Below are 11013 nucleotides of genomic sequence, written 5' to 3' on the forward strand. Positions count from 1 at the left end.
GTGCCCCCGGTGCGCGCGCGCCTCGTTCACGGAGCGAGGGCCTGGGGTGCTGAGCCGCGTTCCCAGGCCGCGGCGCCCACTGCGACAGCACTAGGCAAACTCGCGGCGGGCCGCGCCCGCGCTCCTCGGCTCAGCCTACCCGGAGCGCCGGGCCCCGCCCACTCCCCTAGGGCCGTTCCACCCTGCTTCCGCTTCCGGTCGCGGGGGTAGGCGGGGCCCGGAAGCGGCGGCGGTGGCGGTAGCGAGGGGAGCGCGGGGCCGGCGATGGCTGCGAACCTGAGCCGGAACGGGCCGGCGCTGCAGGAGGCCTACGTGAGGGTGGTCACCGAGAAGTCCCCGACTGACTGGTGGGCCCCGGGGGGGTTGGGGGGGCCCGGGGGCCGCAGGTGAGCCGCCGCACCGCGGTCCCGCCGTCCGCTGGGTGGGGGTGGGGGCCCCCGCCGCGCCCCGGCCCCGGCCCCGCCGCGCCCCGGCCGCGCTCCCCGCCGGGGGCCCCGCCCAGGACACCCCCGCACCGAGGGGCTCTGCGCAGCCCTCCGCGAGGGATGGAAGCCGCGCCGGGCCGCCCGGGAGCTCAGGGGTGTGCGTGGGGCTCCGGGTTTCCGGGCCTGGGGGCTTCAGTCTCCCTCCTTCCAGAACAGCCCTTCCGGCGTGAGCCCTGCGCGGCCGCCCCGTCCCCCGTATACCCCGGCGCCCTCCCGGGCGGTCGGTGTGCGGTGGCCCTGGGCGGCTGTGGGTCCTGCAGGCCCCGCTGGCTGCGCGGGGCCCTCCGCTGCGTTCCCGGTGGCCTTCAGTTTCGCTGACCAGTTGTGAGCATTTCCTAAGAAAGACGCTGAGTGTGATGACCAAGGGTGACCGGCTGTGAAGGAGCGTCTTCCCGGGGCAGGGGCAGGTCCCTCTCAGGGTGGCAGAGCCGCGGAGCCCTGCAGCCAGCACCGAGGCCTGGGGACACGCGCTCGCCGCAGCACCGGCTAGCTGGGTCTACGGACACAGGGGACCCCGGGGGGGCCTTCTGCGCGGTGTTGCCGGGGAGCCAGCAGCTCGTGGGGAACACGTTGGGAAGGGCTTCAGTGCCGCCTCCTTCCCACGATGCTGTAGGGAGTTCGCGCACACATCAGGCTCTCATTTTTCTATGAGTTTCCAAGTGTCACCACCCTCACCCCCGTCCTGCCTCTCCCATTCTCAGAGAACCCTGCTGTTCCTCCAAACCACCATACCGCCGCGCTGGGTGCCCCATTTCACATCCACGTGAGGCCACCTGACTTTGGAACCTGGGAGTGTTGTTTGTCCCTCTCCAGTCCCGCTCGCTTAGGGTGTTGCTGTTTCACGTCCCCTTTCTTGTCCAGCATAGCCATTGCTAACTTACCTGACGGAGTCCTAGGCCTCCTACTGCCTTCCTTCGGGAGTCTTCACTCTTAGGGACCATCACTGGTTTGGGGAGGAGGTCCCACAGCCCAGTGGGCAGTCCAGGCCTCCCACGTTTCTAGCTATTCCTTGGGCTGCGTCTCACAGCTATCTGCTGCCACCCTACCTTCCCTTTGTCCCCTCGCCCAGTCAGAGCCCCCCACCTCCATCTGACCAGCCAGCCTCCTGCAGCACTGCAGGTCATACACGCAGTGGCACAGACCCTGGCTTCCCTCATCATTATCACAGCCTTAAACATCCCAACAGAGAATGTGTGGCCTGTCCCCACTTATCCACTGAACAAGTATATAGACAGGTTACTGCTTGAATTTCAGTGGCTTCCTCTTTCACGTGGAATAAAGCTCAGACCTCTTGCCTGGGCTCCTAGGTGCTGTGTGGCCAGCTCCTGACCCCTCTGGCCACCCCTCCCACTTACCACACTGGGGCCACACCTGTTTGCCACCACCGTGGCCTTCTTTCTCTTCCTCAAACTTGTGAGCTGCTTCCTCCTCAGAGCCCTCTCACTCTTGCTGCTTCCCCATTCTAGAGCACCCTTCCACATCACCCTGGGGGTCTCCCCACACTGCCTTCTTGGAGAGGCCTTACTTGACTCCTGGCGCCCTGTGCGACTTTCCCTAGATACATGCCAGACGCTGCTCTCCTCGCCACAGGCTGGGCCCTCTCTGTCCCCAGCGCAAGGCTGCTGTGTGCCCTCAGGGCTCGCATGGACAGTGACCTAGAGGGGTACAGAACATGGGGCAGAGGATACCAGCAAGACAAGGTGGGCTCTGGCTTGGTGGGTGCAGAGCAGGTTATGCCGGTTGGGGGCCTGAAGCTAGGGAGGGTGGGGAACAAGCGCATATCAGCTCTGCATCACAGGTCTTTGCTTTGGTTCCCGAGGTTGTTCTAGACTGAGGCATGTGAGTTTACCTCCTGCACCTACTTTGCTGCCTGACAGGGTGTTAGTCTGGATGGGTTTCTTTTTTGTCTCCTGTTAGAAAGTAAGCTTCATGGTCCCGGCCTGTTGGGGTTTATTGGAAGCCTCATGCCAGGGACCAGCAAGCGGTAGGTTCTCAGTACGTGTTTTAGGAAGGGTTGCTTGCGTTACCAGGTGCTTGGTGCACCATGCTCCGTGTGCTGTGCCCAGGTGAGCACACCACTTGTCCACGGTGATTTGAAAGATGGACGGAAGTCTGTTGAATGTGGGAATGAACCTCTGAGCCAGTAGCATTCCAGAAAGTGGGTTAGGCTGGAGCCCAGAGTGGAGGGGAGTGAAGATAGAGGGCAGGCAGCAGGCATGGGCCCCTTGGAAGTAGGAAGTATCTCTGCTCCCTGCAGCTTGTCCAGCGTCCCCATCTTCTGCAGCCAGGGCTGGGTGGCTTCGAGATATACAGGCTTCTTTCCTCCAGCAGGAAGGCTGGCCAGGACTCCGGCCCCCAGAGTCTGGACGTCCAGCACCTCCCATATTTTTTCCCTGTTGGCGTGTTCCTTCTAGTGTGTGTCTCCTCCTCGGAGGCCTGTCCCCCTGCCAGGCAGACCGGCTAGGCCTGGGGCTCCTTTCTTCCCACTTTCTGACACTCGGAGCTCTGCCTGGTGGCCTTAGCAAGGCCTTGGGGATGCTGAGTGGAGGCTGATTTCATTCCTATCAGATTCTTTTTTTTTTAAGGTTTTATTTTTAAGTGATATCTACACCCAACATGGGGCATAAAGCCACAACCCGAGATCAAGCGTCGCACGCTCCACCAACAGAGCCAACCAGGCGTCCCGGTTCCTATCACGCTCTTTACCCCGTGGCCCCTGTCTGGCCGGCCTGGGCAGGCCTGTGCTCAGAGCATGGGGGGATGACCCGCTAGTCCAGGTTCTGCCTCTGACCTGCTGTCTGCTGGGTCAGCACCCCACCCCCTCCACCCTCCGTCTGCCAGCGCCACCTGGAGCTGAACTGCGGCTATTGATGGTTGGGTCCTGTGTGGACTGTGGATAAGCCACCTCTTCCAGAAAGTTTTCCATGGGTCACCTCTGTGCTGGTCAAGCAACTTTCCATGCCCTAGACGTAATAAAATTTGCTGTATTTCCTGAACACCTCGGGCCCGGTTCATAGGCATGAATCTTTCCCAGAGTTCTTAGGTGCAGCCCAGGGTCACCTGTGAAGACTTAAGGCTCCTCCAGAAAGAGTTTTCCCAACCATGAAGTCTGTCCCATGAGGAGACTGACTTCGTGCTGAGTCATGGCCCATATGGCTTCTGGGTTTTCCAGGAGAGTCCCAAGCCCAGAGAGACCTGCTGCACCAACTCCTCAGGCTTTCGGGAGGCAGAGCACACAGGCACCAGGCTGTGGTGTTGGGTGTGTGTTGGGCTGCCTTCCCAGATGTCCAGTGTGCGCACTCCCATTTCCTGCCTCACCTGCTGGGGTGCTTTGGTTCCGGAAGGCATGGGAATTCTCTGTCTTCTCCAGTTCTCGTACCTGGGAGGCCCGTGGGGTCTGGTGGGGCCCATGTGGCTGTCACGCTCAGCTCCTGGCAGGTGTGGCAAAGGCCACAGAGCTTGTTTGTTTTGTTTCAGGGCTCTCTTTACCTATGAGGGTAACAGCAATGACATCCGTGTGGCTGGCACAGGGGGTGAGTATGTCCCAGTGAAGGCGGCGGGGGGCGGGTTGTACGCATTGGTGCTCCCTGGCAGCCTTGGCCATCACAGCTAATGCAAGGAGACTGCAGGCACAGAGGTGTCCCAGCACGTGGCGAGGCTGCTAGGACCGCTCCCCACCACAGTGTCGGTGTTGGAGCTACATGCAGCTCTGTTACTCAGCGAGTGCTCACCAGTACCTCCTCCACTGGCTGCTCAGTGGTTCTGACTGGGCTAGAAAACCTGCCTCTCACTCCCTGCTGGTCATCTGCTTAGAAGGAGGTCTCAGGCCCCTGTGTTTCTTGCCAGCACCCCAGGGGTACTCACAGGGCTCTGCTGTGAGAGCCCAGGGTAGGGGCTCAGCACTGCCCCAAGCCCGTAGGGGCCCTCCAGCTACATTACTCGATCCAGCTCCTTATAGCCTGGGTGGGTTTGGGGGTGCTGATAAGAACAGCTGAAGAGGGCCCACTCCTGTGCGCCCATCACTCCCTTATCTTTACGTGGAGGGTCTGAGAGCTGAGCCTGAGCACAACTGCAGACTGGTCCCATCTGCTCAGGGCCCTTTGTGGGGTCCAGGCAGCAGGAAGATGGTTGCAGAGACCCTCTGTTTGGAAGCTTCATGCCCACTTTGTTGCATGACTGTCAACATTTGTTGCATTTTTGTTTCTGAAGCTGTCTGGGTTTTATACTAATGGTTTTTAGGTTGGCATGTGGAACATCTCACCTGAGGTGCTTGTTACAGACACAGATCCTGTGCAGCAACTTAGTGGGGGCAGGATGAGGAGTCTGATTCTGCAGGCAGCACTGAGCCCTGGTTCCGAGGCAGATTGGATTTCCTCTCCTGGGGGGCACTGTGCCAGGGCAGGCAGCAGGTGTGGGACCCTCTGACCCTCCCTGTGCCCACTGCAGAGGGGGGCCTGGAGGAGATGGTGGAGGAGCTCAACAGCGGGAAGGTGATGTACGCCTTCTGCAGGGTGAAGGACCCCAACTCTGGCCTGCCCAAGTTTGTCCTCATCAACTGGGTATGTGGAACCCGGGGGCCTCTGAGTTCTCATCCAGGCGTGACCCCGAAAAGCTCCCTTTCCTGCTTTCCTCCTTTGCCTTCCGTGGTGGGAGCGGAGGAGGACCTGTCTTTGGGGCAGCTCAGAGGTGGTGGATGAAGTCCTTGTGCCCCAGACGACAGCGGGAGCACTGCTAGCCCAGAACCACTCCCACAACCAGCAGTACAGTTCAGGACACCCACACATTTGTCCCCTTCAGGGGGTCGTCCTGAGGGAGCGAAGGGCCTGGGGAGACCAGGAGGTTCTGAGGCAACCCCCCACCCCCACCAGTGGAAGCTGGCAGTCATCCTGCACTCAAGAACCTCCTTGACTTGAAGGATGTGGGGCTTACCGTATGGTCTGCTGTAGGGTCACAGTTGTCCCTCTGCTGGGTCCCTAGGGAGGCAGGGCGGTGGGAAGTTGGCAGGTCACGCCGGGTGTGTCATGTTGCAGACAGGCGAAGGTGTGAACGATGTGCGGAAGGGAGCGTGCGCCAACCACGTCAGCACCATGGCCAGCTTTCTGAAGGTGAGGGCTGCACCCTGAAGGCCTCACACAGGTCTCCAGGCTCCTGCGATCTTGGGCGGGCGTGAGCGCGAATCACAGCCAGAACCGGAAGTGGGTCCCACTCCCCGATGCTCTCTTTGGACTTGAGGACATGAGCAGAGGCTGCTGCGCTCCTGCTTGGCCAGCACCCAGAGGGCCATGCTGTGGCCAGAGCGACCAGCAAGCTGGTGTTAGCAGCGGGGAGGAACAGGCGATTGTCCTTTTCAAGCACAGGGAAGGCCAATCTGGAGCGAGGTCTTGGGTTCCGTTGGTTTTGTGAGGGTTTATTCAGCCGTGTTGTCAGGATTTGGAGGAGCAGGAAGGGTGCAGGTGCCCAGCCCCCTCAGCGGGCACATTTCCCTGTACCCTGTTTGTAGCCAACCTACGTGTGTATTTACATCAGTCCTCGCAGCGGAACCTCGTTTAGTTCCAGAAGCCTTTGTTGTTTGCTTGTCAGATAACCTGCATTTCTTTGGTTACTGGCAGAAAGATCTAGGACTTTGATTTCTAGTCTGCTGACGCTTTTTCAGACATGCCTCAGTTTCTCCATCTGGGAGCTGAAAGAGGATCCCAAGCTGTTGGATGTTTACCAGCAGGGAGTGAGGTCATGGGTCTGACTTCTCAATAAGAAATTGGTGCCTGAAAAAAAAAAAAAGAAAAGAAAAGAAATTGGTGCCTGGGGCGCCCAGCTGGCTCCGTGTGAGGAGTGAGCGACTCTCGATCTCAGGGTCCTGAGTTCAAGTCCCAGGTTGAGTGTAGAGATTACTTGAATAAATAAGACAAAAAAAAAAAAAAAGGAAGAAGAAATAAGTGGTTTGCTCTTTGCAGAAATTGCATTTCCAGATCCTTTTTTAAGTTGGCTTTTCGTTAATTTGTTGATTTCGTTAATCAGGACTATTTCCTGCCTGGGCCTCCAGCAGCGAACACACAGCCCTGGGGAATCAGCTTGGGAAGGGGCAAGGTGCTGGGGTGAGAACAGGCTCTCTGCCTCAAGGTAGTTTGTCGGTCTTGTGGAGAGCGTGCCTAGGGCCCCAGCAGGGTCTCCTGACCTCGAACCCCAGGCAGCAGTTGTCTGCGCTCTGCAGACTTGGGGCTGCGTCCTGTCCTCTCCTGGAGCTGCAACACCTAGGTGCTGTCCTGCTGCAGGGGGCGCATGTAACCATCAACGCGAGGGCTGAGGAGGACGTGGAGCCTGAGTGCATCATGCAGAAAGTGGCCAGGGCCTCAGGAGCCAACTATGCCTTCCACAAGGAGAGTGGTCGTTTCCAGGACATAGGCCCTCAGGCCCCAGTGGTGAGTGCTGCCCAGGGCCAAGCGTGTCTTATCCCTCAAGGGCTTCCGGTCCTGGAGGCAGATCTAGGTGCAGATGGTGAGCCTAGGCCAGAGAGAAGCCGGAGCTGCCTCCTAGTAGGCAGGTGCTAGTGGGCGTGAGGAGCAGCCCTCTACCCTGCCTGCTGGTTCCACTGGCTATTCTGGAGCCTCTTACACCTGTTTTGTGTGGTCAGAGGCTCTGCAGGACAGTCCAGCCTGTCCTGAACGGCCCTGGATGGTGGGCACCATGGGGGAGCTTTAAGTGCTGGATGGTCAGGCCCCTTCCAGCTGTGGGTAGACACCAGACATCCTGGTTATGGGGAGCCCAGTTCCCCGAAGCAGCGCTGCAGTCTGTGGAGTCTCCCTGGACACTGGCACGGTGACCAGCTGTCTGAGGCTAGTGGACCAGCTCCTAGAAGCAGCCAGCCTCAGAACCTCCTTGGCTTCTATCCATTGGGGCCTAGTGCAGCCAAAAACCCCCTTGGCATTGCCCAGTGGTTCCTGGGGCCTTCAGGCCATCTTGGTGAAGAGGCCCCGGGCCAGGTGTCACTGCCACTGCTAGGCACGGTCCCCACAACTATTGTTCACGTTCTGTGCTCCCGCAGACGGTCCTGTAGCGGATCCTCTGTCGTCCACAGGGCTCTGTGTACCAGAAGACCAACGCCATCTCTGAGATCAAAAGGGTCGGCAAAGACAGCTTCTGGGCCAAAGCAGAGGTGAGTGCTGTGCGGGTGCGTCGAGCACAGCCAGCCCTCAAGGAGATCATGCGTGCCAGGTGTCAGGGTGTCTTCCTTGCCGTCCCTGTGTTTCTCATGATAAAGAACACGTGTCCTCATTAGTGGCTGCGCTTGAGCACGCTTCTGCACAGGCCACACTTGCATGGGGTGGGGGGGCAGGAAGGGAGGCTCGCCTGCTTGCTGTGCAACTGCTGAGTGGGGCAGGCGGGGTCGGCTCTCCCTGCAGAAGGAGGAGGAGAATCGCAGGCTGGAAGAGAAGCGGCGGGCAGAGGAGGAGCGGCAGCGACTGGAGCAGGAGCGCCGGGAACGGGAGCTGCGGGAGGCAGCCCTCCGGGAGCAGCGCTATCAAGAGGCACAGGCCAGTGAGGGACCCCAGAGGTGAGGCCCCAGAGGGAGGGCAGAGGGAGGGTCTCACATGGGCTGCAGCTGGGCTGCAGCACCTCCCTCTGCTCCCCCAGCAGGAGTGAGCAGCAGGAAGTGGCTTCAAGGAACATAGAGCAGGTGAGATGTGGGTGCTCCCACCCTGAGGGGTCCCTGATATGCCGGGGCCCCAGCCCAGCAGGCCTAGGGAGGGGGCCGCTGAGAAGGTCCTGCAGCCAGCTGGGACCTGTGGGTACACAGGAGGTGGCAGTGGAGAGTGAAGGGCAGAAGCGGCCAGTGTGGACGAGGCCCGTGAGCCCCTCCCACATATCCGGGACCCCTCACCGCTGGGTCCACATGCACTCCCCACAGGAGCCGGTCAGTCAGCCAGCACACCCGCGGGAGATCTTTAAGCAGAAGGAGAGGGCCATGTCCACCACTTCTATCTCCAGCCCCCAGCCAGGTGAGTCTTCCCTCTGCACCTCACCGTGAGGTGGGGGCAGGCCGAGCGAGAGCCTAGGATCCCAGTGTGGGGCCCCCAGAGGTAGTGACACGTCAGACAGGCAAGTGAGCAAGGAGAGCTTGCACTCCTTAGAGTGGCTTCTGGAGGGGAGCCTGGGCCTCAGGTGTCCCTTTCCTGCCCATAGCCTCATCCTGCAGAGACCTGGAAAGCAAGGGCCATGTGTGGCTTCAGAGGGGAGACCCTCCAGCCCGGCCCTATTAACCCGTGGTGCAGCACGCACAACGCAGGACCACACTGCTGCCCTCTCCCACGCTGTGCCCTGGGTGTCTGAGGTGTGCACGCCGCTGGCGCTTCAGCTGCTGTGTGCCCCCCCATCCTCCTGTGCGACAGCCATTGTCCCACTGCAGGATGCAGATCTTCTCCTCCTCCAGTGCAGGTGCATTTACCTTTGGTTTGCAGGGAAGCTGCGGAGCCCCTTCCTGCAGAAACAGCTCACCCAGCCAGAGACCCATCGCAGCCCGGAGCCCACCCAGGCCTCCTCCAGGCCCAGGGCAGGCAAGGCATTTGGCCGCCCCTGGGGGGCTGGGGATGGGAAGTGGGAGGGAGGAAGGGTGTGCGATCCCCTTCCCGGGCTCAGAGTGGGCTGCATCCTCCTGTGCAGATATCCATGAGGAGCCCGTGTCCAGCGGTCCGCCATGTGTGGTGCAGGCGGAAGAGGAGGCTGTGTACGAGGAGCCCCCGGAGCAGGAGACTCTCTATGAGGAGCCCCCAGTGGTGAGTTCCCCACAGCAGGGCCTGGCTGTGAAGGGGTCACGTACCCAGAAATGCTCTCTCAGCCACGCTAGTCACGGGATGCCTGACTTTTCAGTAGCTCCCTACATGCGGATTATCTCGTGTAACTTGGGGCAGTCCCTTGCAGTACTGTGGGAGGTCATGGGGGGTGGGCAGCAGCAGCCAGTGAGCCTGTAACTAGGACCCCAGATTTCCCTTCTCTCCTTCGGGGGGCAGGTGCTGCAGCAGGATGCCGGTTCTGAGCATGTGGACTCCTACCCGGGGCTGCGCGGGAAGGGGCTGTGTGCCCGGGCCCTGTACGACTACCAGGCAGGTAACGTGCTGCGGTCAAGGGACCGCTACACTGTCAAGGGACAGGCTTCAGAGGCTCCTTCAGGGCGATAGAAAGGGGAGGGGAGGATGGGGTGGACGGCCCGCACAGCCCAGGCCTCCCCCTGGTGCTCTGGGCAGCCACCCAGCATGTGTTGGCGTGAATCCCAGGTGCCAGCATTGTGCTAGAGCCTGCAAGTGCAAGTGACCAGAGAGGTGGGTGACCTGGACACGGGGCCCCCAGTGGTCCTGGGTGGAGCCTCAGGAAACAGGCTGCTCGTGTGGAAGTGGGGGGCCCCAGGGGTAGTGGCCGGCACCCGACCACCAGCCCCAGTGCAGACTCCCCTTCCCACAGCCGACGACACTGAGATCTCCTTTGACCCCGAGAACCTCATCACAGGCATCGAGGTGATCGATGAGGGCTGGTGGCGTGGCTACGGGCCAGATGGCCACTTTGGCATGTTTCCTGCCAACTACGTGGAGCTCATTGAGTGAGGACCCTCCACTGCTGGCTGCAGCAAGGCCGTCCTTCCTTTCCCCACCCAGATGTGCTTTCCTTACTTCTGGGAGAGGTGGCGTGCCCGGCACAAGAGCCACACCGTGCTCCTCCAGGAATGGGACCCCCCCCCCCCCCGCCGCCAAACAAGACAAGCCCTTGGGCTCCCTCAGACTTGGGTGCTCAGCCTCTTGTCACCCTAGATGCAGCAATATCCTGTGATTCCCACACTTGGTCTCGCAGCTCCCAGGCTCTCCCAGCCTGGCCTTTGACCCCACAGAGGACATGGAGCCACACCCTGCCCATGGCCAGCCCTTCCGTGGCCTCTGCCTGAGGGGGACAGCACTGCCACGCCGGGCGGTCTGCGCAGGGGTATTTGCCTTTTCCTTTTCCTGGCTCTAAAGGGTGCTGACTACAGCTGTTAGCGAGGCTCAGCTTCAGTGAACTGAGAGTTTAGGACCAAAGTCTCAGTGGGTCGTGACAGTTTGGGCAGCAGTAGGTGATCTTTCCGGACCCTGCCCTGTGCTCCCAGTTCTGTCCCCCTGCCTGCGTGGCAGACAGTGAGCAGTGCGGACAGGATAAATAACTAAGCCCCGATCTGTGCATAGGATCAGCAAACGTGTCCTTCCATGTGGCACGCCCTCTTCTACTGGCCCTGGTGTGTGCGCTCCCCTGACTCTGCCTCAGAAACCAGAGCAGCCTGTGCCTGCTGTCTCACCCTGTCTGTCCTGGCCCATTCATGTCTGCTTTTGGAGTGAGCACTGCCCTCTTGTGACCCGAATACCCCCGTGTAGAAACCAATCCCTTCCCGGGTGTCTGGGGTGTGTGTGTGTGTGCACGCTGCGCCCTCGGACCTGGGGCCCACCGTGGTCTCCTGGGAGAGGCATAAAAGTAAAGATGTGACTGAAGTCCGCCTCTTGCATTTCAGTCTCCTGAA

At 60.5% G+C, this 11013-nt stretch overlaps 1 protein-coding gene across 6 annotated transcripts; it reads left to right on the plus strand.

The window, feature by feature from the left end:
* Positions 1-190: 190 nt before the first annotated feature.
* DBNL (drebrin like) lies at positions 191-10984 on the plus strand. Of its 6 annotated transcripts, none has more exons than XM_025433417.3 (13): positions 191-347; positions 3963-4018; positions 4932-5044; positions 5516-5590; positions 6755-6901; positions 7558-7635; positions 7883-8034; positions 8115-8157; positions 8389-8479; positions 8939-9034; positions 9141-9253; positions 9488-9584; positions 9936-10984. In XM_025433417.3, exons 1-13 carry the CDS (start codon positions 265-267, stop codon positions 10073-10075), a joined length of 1284 nt encoding a protein of 427 aa, XP_025289202.1. In that variant the 5' UTR covers positions 191-264; the 3' UTR covers positions 10076-10984. The 6 variants fall into 6 exon arrangements, with proteins under 6 accessions (XP_025289202.1, XP_025289208.1, XP_025289210.1 ...); XM_025433423.3 differs by having other exon boundaries at positions 8118-8157; XM_025433430.3 differs by having other exon boundaries at positions 225-312.
* Positions 10985-11013: the final 29 nt, after the last annotated feature.

Source organism: Canis lupus, chromosome 16 (genome assembly GCF_003254725.2).
Source record: "Canis lupus dingo isolate Sandy chromosome 16, ASM325472v2, whole genome shotgun sequence".
Lineage (NCBI taxonomy): Eukaryota > Metazoa > Chordata > Mammalia > Carnivora > Canidae > Canis > Canis lupus.

Bases quoted from the DNA above. Each gene is read 5' to 3' on its own strand.
- DBNL (XM_025433417.3), top strand. From the start codon at position 265: ATGGCTGCGAACCTGAGCCGGAACGGGCCGGCGCTGCAGGAGGCCTAC. The intron at 5,045-5,515 runs GTATGTGGAACC...GTCATGTTGCAG, and splicing joins AGTTTGTCCTCATCAACTGG to ACAGGCGAAGGTGTGAACGA. The intron at 8,035-8,114 runs GTGAGGCCCCAG...CTGCTCCCCCAG, and splicing joins GCCAGTGAGGGACCCCAGAG to CAGGAGTGAGCAGCAGGAAG.